The sequence below is a fragment of the Falco biarmicus genome, chromosome 12 (assembly GCF_023638135.1).
Source record: "Falco biarmicus isolate bFalBia1 chromosome 12, bFalBia1.pri, whole genome shotgun sequence".
NCBI classification, from domain to species: domain Eukaryota; kingdom Metazoa; phylum Chordata; class Aves; order Falconiformes; family Falconidae; genus Falco; species Falco biarmicus.
The window spans coordinates 32,651,097-32,665,665 of record NC_079299.1 but is presented as its reverse complement, the minus strand read 5'-3'; the positions used below and the strand labels follow the sequence as shown (position 1 = coordinate 32,665,665).

General features: G+C 57.3%; 2 protein-coding genes and 1 long non-coding RNA gene across 3 annotated transcripts; 1 reads left to right on the top strand and 2 right to left on the bottom strand.

Annotated features, from left to right (window-relative positions):
* Positions 1–2,917: 2,917 nt before the first annotated feature.
* SSTR4 (somatostatin receptor 4) lies at positions 2,918–5,239 on the top strand. Its single transcript, XM_056357627.1, has one exon. It carries the CDS (start codon positions 2,962–2,964, stop codon positions 4,201–4,203), a length of 1,242 nt encoding a protein of 413 aa, XP_056213602.1. The 5' UTR covers positions 2,918–2,961; the 3' UTR covers positions 4,204–5,239.
* Positions 5,240–5,358: 119 nt separating this feature from the next.
* On the bottom strand, positions 5,359–8,781 carry THBD (thrombomodulin). Its single transcript, XM_056357626.1, has one exon. It carries the CDS (start codon positions 8,708–8,710, stop codon positions 7,022–7,024), a length of 1,689 nt encoding a protein of 562 aa, XP_056213601.1. The 5' UTR covers positions 8,711–8,781; the 3' UTR covers positions 5,359–7,021.
* Positions 8,782–9,928: 1,147 nt separating this feature from the next.
* On the bottom strand, positions 9,929–11,885 carry LOC130157321 (uncharacterized). The gene is made up of 2 exons (XR_008824795.1): positions 10,375–11,885; positions 9,929–10,139 (listed from the first exon to the last, which is right to left on the bottom strand). It is a non-coding gene; the product is annotated as an uncharacterized LOC130157321 (long non-coding RNA).
* Positions 11,886–14,569: the final 2,684 nt, after the last annotated feature.

Genomic DNA, 14,569 nt, shown 5'->3' with positions numbered 1-14,569 from the left:
TGGGTTTGTTTTTTTTTTTTAACCTATTTGAATAGCACTCGATGCTATCTTGGGCGGAGGGAATGACTTGTTTTATTTTAAAATTAACCATCTGGAGAGCTTATTTCTTGAGGAAAAGACATGTTGATTTTTCTTCCTAGGCAGTTCAATCAAAATTCTTGGGGAAGAGTCTCTCACCTCAAATTTCTCGGCTCAGTGAGGTTTGGAAGGCAGGAGGGAGGGTAAATGCTGGTTAGCTCAGCACGGAGGGCAGCACCAGGAGGGGGTTTAAAGCCATTACTGCTGTTCATCCTTCCAGCCACGGGGAGCATTTTGGCTTAGAAAAAACTCATCTTTCACAAGCACTGGGGGTAGGACTCCCTAGGAAAGGCCCTCAAGACAGAGAGCTGCTCCCAAGCTGCTGGAGCGGTGCCTCCCAGGGCCCTAACAAACCGCCCCGTGTCAGGGCATCCTCAGCCACCTACAAGGAGGCTCCACAAAATGTTCCCTGGCAGCCAAAGCTGCTATTCGCCCCTGGTTCTTCCCACACAAAGCTTTTAGTGCCCTGGTCCTCCCCACCCAAAGCTGTCCCAACGACTAGTACCAGGAGCACAATGCGGGCAAAAGTCCTGCTTGCTGTGAAGGACTTTCCTCCCTTACAGTAAAAAAGCATTTAAAAGCTTCCTGTTGCTCCTGGGTGGTGGAAGGGGCCGATGTAACCTGCAGACGGTTTCATTGTTTTATTACACATTTTCCGGTCGCCGGCTGCAACAGGAACCCCCGGAGCACCGTGCCCCTCCTGGGCCCCCTGCCCAGCCCAGCAGCCACCGACACTGGGAACTTCTGTGCCATCGCAGCGGGCTGGAGCCTCATCTTCCCCCCAGCAAAACACCCCACGGAGGTGAGGGGGGAGCGGTGTGTGGAGATGGGGTGCTCTGTTCCCAGTGCCACAGTCCCTGCAGCTCCGGGTACCGGCATGCTCTGTGCTTCTCCATGTCCACCACACTAAGCCGGGATGTCATAGCCAAAACCTCCTTGCCAGCTGCGCAATTAACTATGGTTGTATATTTAAGCACCAAGAAGAAAACTGCACCTGCTTTCCCAGGCACATTGAGCCTGTTCTCAGTAATATAATATAGCACAACATAAGCGCTGATCTGTGCTCCTACCCCTGTGGTCAGAACCCCTCCACGCATGAATGAGCTGATGCGGGCAGCTCGCGGGCAGCCCGCAGCTCCACCCCGACTTCCCAAAACCTCCCCGACCCACGGGCACTCACCCGAGGCCGTGACCTGGGAACACGAGAGGCAGGTGCTGAGAGGGTCCTTTGCTCCATCCCTTGATGGCTACAGGCTGGGAGGGTGGGGTTAGGGCTGCGCCTGCAGGAAAGCCCCAGCCTCACAGCCGATGACTATGGTCCTCCCTGCCCCAGACCTGGGCTGTCACTCAGCTGAGCCATTGGGATTTCTTGGCACGAATATGTCCTTGATCCCTTTCACCAAAAAAACCCCAACCCAACAACAAAAACACAAAAAAACCAAACCCCAAACCAAACCAACCAACCAACCAAAAAAAAAAAAAAAGAAATACAACAGTTGATTAAAAAAAACAACCCAAAACCAAAAAAAAGCAGAACTCAGGATGCAATCTCTGCCCCTTTTTACTCGTTGCACCATGAAATTTGGTGTGGGCTTCAATGTGGGGCGATATTTTCAGTGCATAACCAATTTTGGGGCCAGGCTTGGGCCCCACCGCCTCCTGGTCCCCAAGTTTCTGAGGCCTGGTGCTGCGAGATGCTTCTCTCCTGCCACCAAAGCGGGGACCACCAGCCAGCCGGGGGTTCTCTGCCTGCACCCCCCTGCCTCGCAGTGGGTGGCATGGGGGCTCGGTAGGGAAGGGCTGGGCAGGGGGAAAGCAGGGATGCGCGGGAGGGATGCGGGGATGCGCGGGAGGGATGCGGGAGCGAGCGCAGGGGGCGGGCTGCTGGCAGTCACCAGGGCAACCTGCCTCCATCTCCTGCCTGGCCCGGGCGGGGACACCCCGGCGGCCCCCGCAGGGACCCGCCGGTGCGAGGGGATGCGCAGGCGGGGTGCGCGGGGGACCCCATCCCTCCCGCCCCGCCGCGCCTCCCGGGCTGCCGCATCCCGCCCGCCGCAGCGCCGGCTGAGCGTGGCGGAGCCCCGGAGGATGCTGCGTCCCCCCGCCGGGGGCACAGCCAGCCCAGCACCGCGCACCGGAGGGAGAAGCGTTCCGGGTACGTCCGCTGCGTGATTTTCCATCGGGAAGCGGAGAGCTAAACCAGCAGCTTGCGTTGTGTCTCTTTGTTTGTCACGGGGAAGCTGATTTGCGTGGCGTAGGTGATGGGGGGAGGCAGAGCAGCCTGTATTCCCGCCCGGCAAGTGCGGTCTGTCTTTTTCTTTAAAAGGTCCGAGTCCTTCTGGTCATCTAATTCGGGTCAAGCAGGACTTTGCATTGCCAACAGCCTGCCGTGGATCCCACCGGAGCAGCTCCCAGCACTGCCTGCCGCCCCCCGGGAGGGAGGAGGGAGGCTCTGTCAGTCCCTGGAGGACCGAGAGGTAAAATATGTCCAGCTCACCTCCTCCTTCTGTTCATTCCCCACAGGGGTTAATGGAACCCCTGGGGTTTGTAGCAGTGCGTTACAGCGGCTGGCGGCAGATTCCCAGGCCGCACAGCCGAGGTGCCCACACGCACGGGCACCCCACACCGCAGCCCCTAAGACCCCGAAGAGCCTGAGTGCTCTGTCCCAGCGGGCAACGCTGCTGCCCTGAGGGGAAGACGCCTGGGCAGGGCGCAGGGTTGATGGAGGGAGCAGGGGGGCTACAATCCAAGGGGGAAGGCAGGGGACATGCTTTGCACCTGCTGTGCGGCGCAGTTCTCATCCCCTTCTCCCTCTGCCTGTGCCCTTGCCTGCAGGCTGGCCCCCATCCCCGGTGGTGTCCCGTCCATGGACCACCTCCCAGCATGAACGCCGACACCGAGCAGCTGCCGGCAGGGGCCCAGGCGGCTGGCGTGCCCCTCTGGACCGTATCCAGCTGGGCTGCCTCCGAGGTGCCCCCCAACACCAGCACGGCCACGGGAGAAGCTGGCCGGCAGCAGGGGCAGGCGGAGTGGGGCGGCAAGGCGGGCGAGATAGCAGGCATGGTGGTGATCCAGTGCATCTACGCCCTGGTGTGCCTGCTGGGGCTGCTGGGCAACTCCCTGGTGATCTTTGTCATCCTGCGCTATGCCAAGATGAAGACAGCCACCAACATCTACCTGCTCAACCTGGCCATTGCCGATGAACTTTTCATGCTCAGCATCCCCTTCGTGGCCACATCAGCCGCCCTGCACCACTGGCCCTTCGGCCGGGCCCTGTGCCGCACCGTTCTGGGCGTTGATGGGCTCAACATGTTCACCAGCGTCTTCTGCTTGACCGTCCTCAGCCTGGACCGCTACATAGCGGTGGTGCACCCACTGCGGGCAGCCACCTACCGCCGTCCTCGGGTGGCCAAGATGGTCAACGGCGGCGTGTGGCTCCTCTCCTTGCTGGTGGCTTCACCCATCCCAATCTTCGCCGGTACAGCAACCACCCGCGATGGCCAGGCTGTGGCCTGCAACCTCCTGTGGCCAAGCCCAGCCTGGTCGGCAGCTTTTGTGGTCTACACCACCTTGCTGGGCTTCTTGCTGCCAGTGTTGGCCATGGGGCTGTGCTACCTGCTGATTGTGGGCAAGATGCGGGCGGTGGCGCAGCGGGTGGGCTGGCAGCAGCGCCGGCGCTCTGAGGGCAAGCTGACGCGCCTGGTGCTGATGGTGGTTGCCATGTTTGTGGTCTGCTGGATGCCCTTCTACGTGGTGCAGCTGGTCAACCTTCTGCTGCCCGGCCGCCTGGATGCCACCGTCAACAATGCCTCCCTCATCCTCAGCTACTCCAACAGCTGCGCCAACCCCATCCTCTATGGTTTCCTCTCCGAAAATTTCCGGCACTCCTTCCATGGCGTGCTGCGCCGCTGCCTCGACGCCAGCCTCTGCTGCTGCCACACTGGGGAGGGGGCTGCTGAGGAGGAAGAGGAGGAGGAAGAACCCCTTGACTACTGTGCCGCTCCCCGGGGGGACGACAAGGGCAAGGGCTGCGTCTGCCCACCCCTGCCCTGCCAGCAGGAGCCCGTGCACCCTGAGCCCTGCTGCAAGCCCGGACCCCTCCTCACAAAGACCACTGCCTTCTAGCGTGCCCTCACACCTCACCAGTCCCCGTGGGCATCTCCACTCGGCATGGGCAAAGGGGACCCTGGAGGAAGAGGGGACACGCCACCAATGCCCCGCACCGCCAGTCCCCACTCGCGCTGTTGCAGCTCAACAAAATAAAAAGCCATAAGACTGGCCTGTGACACAGTTAATTACGTTGGCTGAGTAACTATTGCCATTACCTTCGGCACGCAGGAGCCTCCGCTGGGATCAGGGATGGTGAGGATTTCAAAATGTGTTGGTGAAGGGCAACTAGCCACGGGGCACGTGCCCCTCTGGGATAATAAAACACAAGCTGCCCGTTCCATCCCTGAGACATGCTCTGAAAGACGGGGAACAGCCTGAAAGCCCATCAGCCCCGCTACATCTATGGCAGAGCAAGGGGGTAGCACCAGACCAGACCTCGATGCCAGCTCTGAAGGTTGAGGAGAGCACAGGATCAACCTGACCCCTTTGGGTTCCTCTTCTGTAACAAAAAAAAAAGGGAGGTTCTGAGCAACTGAGATGAGAGCTTGAGACTCCGCAACCTGAGCCTTGGCAGGCTCCAGGGCGTCCCAAGCCTCCCTCCAGCTACTGGGGAAAGGAAAAAACTTTGGTCCCAGCGATAAACCTCCCCCACAAATTCCCAGGCAAAGGGATTTTAGGACACACAGGACCAAACCTGCATTTTCCACAAGAAAACCCAGGAGAACAGAGTCCCGCGCTCTTTGCCGCAGGTAAACATCACCTCTAGTGGTACTTGAAACACATACCCATAGAAACTTCAGCTGAGGAACAGCCCCGGGGCTCTACCGGCTTGGTCATGCTGAGGTAGCATTAAATTAGCCATTTCCAGCTTATTTGGTTTTAACTTGGTCCTTTTAATGTTATTCTTGTTATCCTCCATTATTTATGGCTCATTCCTTCTATTTTAATCACACAGGCAAAATAACGGGCAGGGCGTGTTTTCAGCCTGATGCTCCACTAAGAGCCCACAACTCCTTTTTCCCTTTTTTTTTTTTTTTTTCCATTTTCTTTTTTTCATCTCGCTCCAGCAGGGTTTGTGACTTCTGGAGCTCTGGCTGCGAGATGGGCCAATGCTCGGTGAGGCAAACCATTTGTTTTGGGGAAGGGGAGAAAGAATATTTCATTAGCAGCTTTCTATAAAACAGACTGTAAAAGCTTTATTGGTCTACACACAAAATCACCATGTGATTGTGCATTGCGTAGGGTATATTTCCAATAAATAAATATTTACAAATGTGCTGGGTGTATAAAACAGTGGGTTGAATCATTTACATTAGGAAAGCTACGGTTCGTACAATGCATATCTTTTTCTTTTCCTTGGAGGCTGCAGTGTAGCTCTGCCCTTCTGGGGTGAGGGGGGGGGGCGGTGCAAACGCTGCGTGATCGCAAGCTCAGTCACCACGCAAGTGGGGGGAAGGCTGGGGGACACAACCCCCCTGAGCTCCGCAGCCCCTCTGCAGCATCCAGCCCTCCCAAGCTCTGACCTCAGGCTTGCAAAACTTCCTGTGGGAAAGCCAACTGCTGCTGCACGCCGATATTTCACGGGCATAAAGCTGTCAGCACCCGCTCCGCCGCTCGCCCTGTGCCCGCACCAACAGCTGCCGGCCTCACCCCATGGCGGCTGCTGGAGCAGGACCCCCCGCCCCGGCAACAGGCTGCCTTTGCAGAGCTGCCCCTTGCCTCCCGACCCAACGATGGAGCTGGAAAAGCACATCAAAATACTTCTCCAGATTTATCCCTCCCCCCCCCCCCGTGTGGCTGGAAAGTAAGCAGCGGGCTGGATCCTGCGCACCAGGGAAAGTTTTGCCGTGAGCCTCAACATGGGTTAGACTCAGCCCCGACTAAGGGAAAAACCAGGAAAAAACCCTGTGGACAGGAGGGGTCAGTCAAGCGGGTTTGTAAAAAAAGGCAATCAAAGGGTTTAACCCAACAGTAGCAGAAAATCACGGAAGAAATTGCATGGGGAACACGAGGCTCGCCAGGACTGCAAATGGCCTTTCCTACCATGGATAAAAATGATGCTGGCAGTCTTGGTATTCCTGTTTCGGCTCTGCGCCCCTGAAAAAAAGCCCCGAAACAGTAAGAAGGACTAGAAATCAGGGATTTTAGCCCTCGCACGGTGATGCTCAGCAGGGTCCCCAGCGAGCGATTTAAGGTGAAAAGTGCTCAGCTGCCAGAGATGAGAGGCAAAAGATGGGGACAGGGACAAAACCCAGGGCTCTGCTGGCGAGGCAGAGGGGCGCAGAGGAGTGTGGCAGAGCGACGACCACAAGATCTTTGCTCCTTCTTCCATTGCCCATGAATTTAAAAACAAACTAAACCAAGCCCATACAAAAGCAGGAGCATCCCTGTCCCTCGCCGTCCCATCCAGTGCAGCGGCATGCCCCCGGCCCGGGGAGTGGGCTTGGGGGCGGCAGCCTCCCGTCCTGGGCAGCCACTCGGTCCCACGCTTGGTGGGGACTGAAGCAGCCCGTTCCAGCTGGAGACGTCCCTCCTGCAACACACTCACGGTTTGTGCTTGAAGCTCGCCCCTCCCTGCCCCGACTGCCGTCTCAGAAAAGGAACGCCGAATGCCCACCACCCGCAAAGGGAGCGGCCAGGGAGCTCCGTGCCCTCCACCTTCGCTGCTCTCTGGCACGAGTATTGCAAGAGTCGGCTGCAAAGCAGTGAGCGTTCTCGGCAGTGGGGCTGATCACAGCGCTTCCCAAATTCTCATTTGAAAAAACCACGAGGGCGGGGGGAGGTAAATGCTACCCAGTTCCATCCACACCCCCCTCCGTCCTGATGGCTCTCCCTACAATTTCTGGCTGGGGACGGCACACCCCAAGGTGACCGGCTGGAGTCCCATCTCCTTTTCGTGGGGGCCACTGCACTTGTAATCCATGGTGGCAGGGGGCCTGCAGCGCTTCTTTGCCAGGTGGTAGCCCAGGGCCAGCAGAGCCAGGGCTGCGGAGAGGACGCCCACAGAGATGCCCACCAGCACGCCAGGGTGGAGGCGCTCCACCTTTGGCGGGGTCCGGCTGGGGATGGGCACCGGGGGTTCGGACCCGGCAGTGTCCCCAGAGTACGCTCCCTCCTTGTCGTCCTCCTGGATTTTGATGCAGTGGTTCTGGCTGTGGAGCCGGTAGCCGGCGTGGCAGTGGCACTCGTAGCTGCCGGGGCGGTTGGTGCAGTTGTGCTCGCAGAAGTTCATGTCGCACTCGTCGATGTCCACACAGACCTTGCTGCTGTTGGCATCGTCGTCCAGCACGAAGCCATCGGGGCACTCGCAGGCCAGGGTGTGCGGGTCGCACTGGGCCGGGCACTGGCTGCGGTTGCAGTGCAGCAGGCAGTGGGTGGGCTTCAGTGAGTCGATGGCGTAGCCCGGGAAGCAGCTGCAGCGGTAGCCATCGGGCACGTCCTCGCACTGCTGCTCGCAGGGTGCCTCGTAGCAGCGGGAGAGGGGCCGGCAGTGCCCCTCCACCATCTCGTAGCCACGCTGGCAATGGCACTCGAAGCCGCCCTCGGTGTTGACGCAGACCTGCTCGCACAGCCTGGGCACGGCAGCGCAGTCGTCGATGTCCTCGCAGCTGCTGCCGTCGGCGGCCAGCCGGTAGCCCGCCTCGCACATGCAGAGGAAGGAGGCGCCGGCCACGACGCAGTGATGCTGGCAGGGCGCGCCGGCGCAGGGCGAGCCGCACCCGCGGCCGTCGGGGCTCAGCACCTTGCCGTCGGGGCAGGAGCAGCGCGGCCGGCCGCCCTCCTCGCCGCACGCCCCCTCGCAGCCCCCGGCGGCCAGGCGGCAGGGCCAGGCTCCGGGCTCGGCGCGGCTCCAGCGCGGTCCCCCGCCCTCCCCGTCCTCCTCGCAGCGCAGCTCCAGCCCCAGGGCCGGCACGATGGCCGCGCTGCGGGGCGGCAGCGCCAGGAAGTCCCCGCCGCGGGCGCCGAAGGGGGTTGTGTAGGTGACGGGCAGCCCCTCGGCGGGGGGCAGGCGGCCGCAGCTGGCCGCGTAGTTGTACTCGCAGAGGAAGCCGTCGGCCGGCGCATCGCAGCGCCTCTCCTCCCAGCGCAGATCCCGCGACACGGTCACGCAGCGCTCTCCGCACCGCCGCCCCGACGGCGCCCAGTTGGAGTAGTCGGTGCGGCGGTCGCCCGTCACCCACTGGAAGCCCCGCAGGCGCTGGGCCGGCTCGGTGCAGGGCAGGGGGGACGGCAGGCGCAGCCCCAGCCACAGCCGCCCGCCGCGGCTCTGCAGCAGCAGCGCGATGGCGTCCTCCGCCACGGTGGAGCGGACGGTCATCAGGTGCCCGCCGCCGCGCTCGCACACCGCGCTGGCCTCCGCGAACGGCCGCGCCGCCCAGAACACGGCGAAGCAGTCGTGCTCCAGGCACTGCGCGCCCGAGGGGGCGGCCGGCCCCGGCTCCCCCCCCGGCTCCGGCTCCCGCCCCTGCCCCAGCGCCAGCGCCAGCCCGGCCAGCAGCAGCGGCAGCGGGAGCCGCCGCATGGCGGGCGGCGGACGGGCCGGCCCGCACGGCAAACCTCTGGCACGCCGTCGGCCCGGCCGCCCGCCCCATTTATAGCCGGTGCCGGCGCCCCCCGCCCCTCGCCGCAGGAAGGAAGCGCCTCCGGGGACGGGCCGCCGCCGCCGCGCGGAGTGATTGCGGCGGGGGCGGCCGGTAAATCCCGGCTGCCGCCCACCCCGAGCTCCCCCCCCCCCGCCCCGCTGCCCGCCCGCCCCGTCCTGCCGCCGGCTCCTCCCCGCCCAGCCGGGGGCCGGGGGCGCTCAGCGGGGGGCGCGGGGGAGCCGAGCGCTGCCCAGGGGTACCCCCTCTCGGGGCGCGCCGGCAGCCGGGCTCCGGGGCTGAGCAGCGCCGGGAAAAAGCCATTTTTTGCCTTGTCCCGAGGGAGAGCAAGCGGCGGAGGCCTGCTCCCTGGCCGAAGGGCCCCCGGGGGGGAAGGCAGCCCGATGGAGCGCCCCCGGCTCAGCGCCCCGGCTCAGTATAGCATCGGCTCCACCGCGCTCAGCACCGGCCCAAAGCCTGCTGAGCACCCGCAGCTGGCACCAGTGGCCATGACAAAGCTGGTGTGAGGTGGCGATGGGGAAGCCAACGTGGGCGGCGATGGCAAAGCCAACATGGCTGGTGACGGCGAAGCCACCGTGAGACAGCGATGGTGAAGCTGACACAAAGTGGTGATGGCAAAGCCAACGTTAGATGACAATGACAAAGCTGACATGGATGGCGATGGCAAAGCCCACATCAGACGGCAATGGCAAAGCTGACAGGAGATGGCGATGGCAGCAGCACTGACGGCAGCCCCCATGCCATCCCCACTAGCCCCTACCCCAGCGGGGACGCCCTGTCGGGGCCGGGCAGCTGGCCTGTGGGTCCCTGCCAGCCTGCCCGGCACTGCTCAGCCCCTGCCTCGCCGAGCCGGGGGTCCCAGCTCCACCACAGTCGTTCCTATCCCCTCCAAGGCCGCTGCTGCTCAGCTGCACACCACAAGGATCCCTCCGGACCTCAAAGGCAGTGAGGGTGGGGGGCTGTAGGGTGCCGGGGGTCTCACCCCCAGGGTCCTGTCTCCCCTTCCTCACAGGTGCCTCTGCTGCTTTCTGGACAGCTGTACCCTTTCCGTGCTTTTATTTTTGCAGGATCCGCCTCTGCTGTCAGAAACAGCCCAGAGCAAAACAAAAATGAAAAGCAAACATCCAAAGCCTCGCCACTCAAAGGAAAGGGTATTTGACCCTTTTTTTTTTTCAATTTTGAGACCAGTGTTTTTACCGAAAGACTCAGTCACTGCAATTAGCCCTCGGGATCCCCTGCGGAGCAGCAAATCCCTGGTTCCTCACTTCGCTGGTTGCGAGTAGGTTACTTTATTAAACTTGTATGTTTGTCTTGTCCTCTTCCTGTGCGGTTCGCATAGCTTACACGGTGCTGTGGAGAGAAGGAAAGATGGGGAAAAGAGTAATAATAATCCTGAATAATAAACATAACTAATACAATAAAAAAAATAATTTTTAATATATATATTTTTAAAAGCCATCACGAGGCAAACTGTGCTGCTTGGTAGCTCGGTAGCTGCAAAGCTAGCCTGATGGAAATGGGCACAGAGGAGCTCGTGCTCTTTATCAGACACCTTTCCCCTGCCCATCTTTGGCCTCTTTCACACCTTCATCCATGGCGCTCTGGGAAGGGGAGTACCAAGGAAATGCTATTTTCCTTTCAACTGCAGGAGGAACGATGGAGAGCTCCGAGCTTGGCCTACAGAGCATTCCGGTCTATCCTTCCAACCCCTTGAAAATTCCAGCTCGTTCACCTGCACGGGAAACAAAAGCCTATGGGTGTGATTCTGCCCGCAGGGATGCTCGCCCAGGAGAGGGGCAGGCAGGGGCATGGCGCAGGGCTGGGGTCAGCCCAGGGGTCCTTAACCTCAGCCTATAAGCCATCGTCTCCCCCTAAGATTCCATTCCTGCCAGCGTGAATCATTTGTCTGGGAAGAGCTCAGCTGCTCTTCATCGCCACAAAACATGCACAGGGGATAATTCCCAGAAGCTTCCTGGAGGGCTTGGTAACGCTGACCTTGCGTTGCTTTAGTAAAACCTGTCATTCCCCAGTTGTGGGTTTTATTTCACTTCTGGTGGTGTTTTCCTTTTCCTTTTTCCTTCTTTTTCTTTTCCTTTTCTTTTTCCTTTTTCGTTTTCTTTTCCTTTTTCTGTTCTTTTCCTTTTTCTTTTTCTTTCTTTTTCATTTTTGTCTGTTTTCAGAAGCAAAAGAGCAAAATAAGGGGGGAATGGTCTGGGCAAACAACAGAAAAAGAAAGGAGGCAGAATGTGATGGGTGGAAAGGAAAAAAACCTGATAGTTTTCTGTTCTTTTTTTAAAAAAAAACAAACAAAAGAAGTAATTATAAAAATGGTTACAATTCTCCTTTTCAAGGCTGCATGATGAGAAATATTTTGAAAAATTCCAGGAAAAAATACAGTACTCCCCAAACAACGATTACTCAGGTCATCCCACTGATGTCCTTGCCCTGCTGACAACAGTTTGCCGGGCTGGTCTCGCTACTAGACGGGGAAAGATAATCTGAGCAGGAGAAAGGAGATTAACCATGTTTTAATAACTCTTTTTTCATTGAGATGACCCTTTCTCTCCGTGGCCCCGGAGCAGGGCAGGCGGTGGTGGTGCGGCGGCGCAGGGCTGACTCACGGTGCTTTTCCTGCCGCCACCCGCCTGGCCCCCCGACGGCTGCCCCCCGCGATAACCCAGGGCGACCTTTCGCTCTGCTTGGGTCTGACTCACGGGGATGTCACTGTCACCCTCGGGCAGAGGAATGCTGCTGGCGGGTATTTTGAATAGTTCCGACCTGCGGTTATGTGTCACGGATCTTCTCTGCTTGGTCCTCGGGCTTTGGAAATGAGGTTCCTCATGTCAGGATGCTGATAATTATACACAGTTTAATATAATGTAATAGTTGAATGTAATACAATATAATTAAGGTAAGTACAATAAATATAATAAGGATAATAAATATACTATGCTGTAATGTGCTGTAATATAATAAATATAATAAGTGTACTATGCTAGACTGTAATGTAATGGAATATAATGAATATAATTACTATACTGTACTGTAATGTGATATAATAAATATAATTCATGTAATATAATAAATGTATATAGACTATACTGTACTGTACTGTTATATAATAAGTATATTTAACATAATAAATATAACACAATATCATAAATATACTATACTGTAATGTAATATAATAGATATAATTTATATAAAAGTACAATAAATATAATAAATATACTATACTATGACATAACAATATAATCTCAAATTGTTACGTCAGGATGACCAAAGCCTGAAGGGCAGAGCGCTGAGCAGCACACACGTGCCTTTCCATGGGCGCACGCTCTGCCCTGGTCCCGCCTGGGACCGTTAAGCCCGGTTGGGCCCTTCTGCCCGCGTTGGGTGACTTGTGTGGGCTGGGCGTACGAGCCCTGCTCCCGCCGCGCTGCCACCACAATCTGTGCAGAAAAAGCAGATTTCCCTGCCCTGAACCAGAGGAAAAACATCTCAAGGCCAGGTAGCGGTGGACAAACGAATACATCCAAAAATACGACTCGGTGCCTGGGCAGGCACCTGGGCGGGATGGGGACCTGCAAGGGGGCATTGCTGCACAGCCGTCCTGAGGATGCTTAATTGGCTGCACACCAATTAAGAGCATTACTTGTGGTTTTGCCTGGAGGGAGTTTTGTCCACCATGGCTTTGGAGAAGGCAGGGCTGGAGGGCTCAGGCCTGGTGGTGAGTGAGCCTTCTTCCCGGCCAGAACTGGAAAAATGTTTTCTCCACAGGTGCCTGCGTGGCTCCATGGTCTCCTACGGCCACAGTTTTCAGCCTGGGTGCAGAAAATGCAGCTTGGGAGCAGTGGTAGGGCTGGACTAGGTCCTGCAAGCACGCCTGCTACTTTTTTTTCCCTCTGGCTCATAGTTTTATGTTAATTCTTGGACTACAACCAGGGAAAGCAGCCGATGCAGTTTCCCACAGGGATTAAAGCTTCCTGAGGCTGGGTGTCTGTGACATCTGGCACGGCAAGTGTGTGACTTCTCCCACCATCACCTCCACGCAGTGCCCTGCCCTCACCCCCCTCCCCCCATACCCCCCCCCCCTCCCAGTGCCACCCCATGCCCCTGCCCCAAGCCAGTGCAGCCGAGTTAATCGGCATTTTCTCTAAGGGCTGGCAAGCACATAGCTCCATTTACAGGGAATGGAGATGTGAGGCAAACCTTGTCAGGACCCCAGCAGGGAAAAGGCTGGAAGTTTGGCTTATCTAAGGGCTAATCTTATCCTTCACCATCAGCTTTCTGTTGACTCTTGCAGCATCCTTGAGACATGCACTTGCCCAGCAGTTCGAGGTCCCCGAGGCTGGGTTTTCCCTTAGGAAATTTCCCGTAGCATCTTTGCTCTGACGCAGGCTGGCTCCTTCCCCCGACACGTTGTCACCAGCCTTGCTCGAATCTGCTTGGCCAGACGTGAACTTCACTTAGCAGCCTTGAAAGGGCTCGGGAAAGCCAAATGCCAAGAAACATTTAAAAGATAAAAATAATAAAAAGAGGAAATGAACAGACATCTAAAGCATCTGTTTTTGCAGTGGCTGACTGTGGAATTTGAAGGCAGAAGCATGGTATTTTGTAGATAATATTTTAACTTTAGTCAGTACCTTTTCTCTAAATTCTTCTGGTGGGAGCTGTTTCCCTGCAGCACCTTTCCTAGAAATGGGGGAAAATTATAAATGGGGTATGGCAGAATTAGCATGTTGCACTGCTTGGCTTTGTTTTATTGGGTTAGTGGGGAGGCTATTGCAGGGGGCCCTCCACCCAGCGTGCCCCAACCTCGGCCCAGCACAATAAATGAGATCAGAGGTAACAGCAGGCTGGCAGCCTCTTGCCACATTTTGGCTGGCAACAACGTTCCTGCTAAGATATCACCATCATCCCACCCTTGGCAGCTCCTTGTGCTTGGCAGGGACACCCCCTGCTCCCTGCACAGGCTCTGCCAGCAAATTTTACCTGGCCAGCGGCCGGCAGAACAGCTCTGGGAACGCTCCTTGTAGTCTGATGTGTCAGAGGCACCAAACATCCATCATGAGACGCAGTGTCCTTTTTTTAGGGTTTTCTTGCTTTTAAACACTATTCCAGGCAAATATCAATGAGTCATGAAACACCGCATGAATGCTACTTCAGGCATGGGTGAAACAAATGGGGGTTTATGTTGTTGAGGGGGTTTTCCCCCATCTTTGAGACCCTTTCCCTGTTCAGGATGGCCTTTCTTTGTTGGTGCATGCCATGGGGGTAGCTCTAGCTGCCAGCAGTCCTGCAGCTTGAATTCATGGAGCTTCTGTGTCCGGTTGCTGACCAGAGCCAGAAAACCAGATCTCTGCCCTCATGCAGAGCTAGGCTGAAATCAGCAGGTTTGCTTGTGGGCTTAGGAATTTGCTCGTGGGTTTAGGACCATGTTCATGGGCTTAGGACCTGGTTTATGGGTTTAGGACCTGGCTTATGGGCTTACGACCTTGCTCATGGGTTTACTCACTCAAGTGAGTCCACACTTGCTTGTGGACTCAGGGTCCAACTGAGATCATCCCAGTGCCTTGGTAGACACAAAGTGGATGGTCCTCCCTCAGGACAGCAGTGCCTATGAAAGCATGAGACCCCACTGACTTTGCTGCATGAGGGATGAGCGCGGACAGAGGCTCTGTTAGCACCATCCACCGCTGTAGAAAATGCAAGGATTACATGTACGAAATAAATAATAGAGCTTGATATCATATATATGTATTAAAAACCACTGAAGA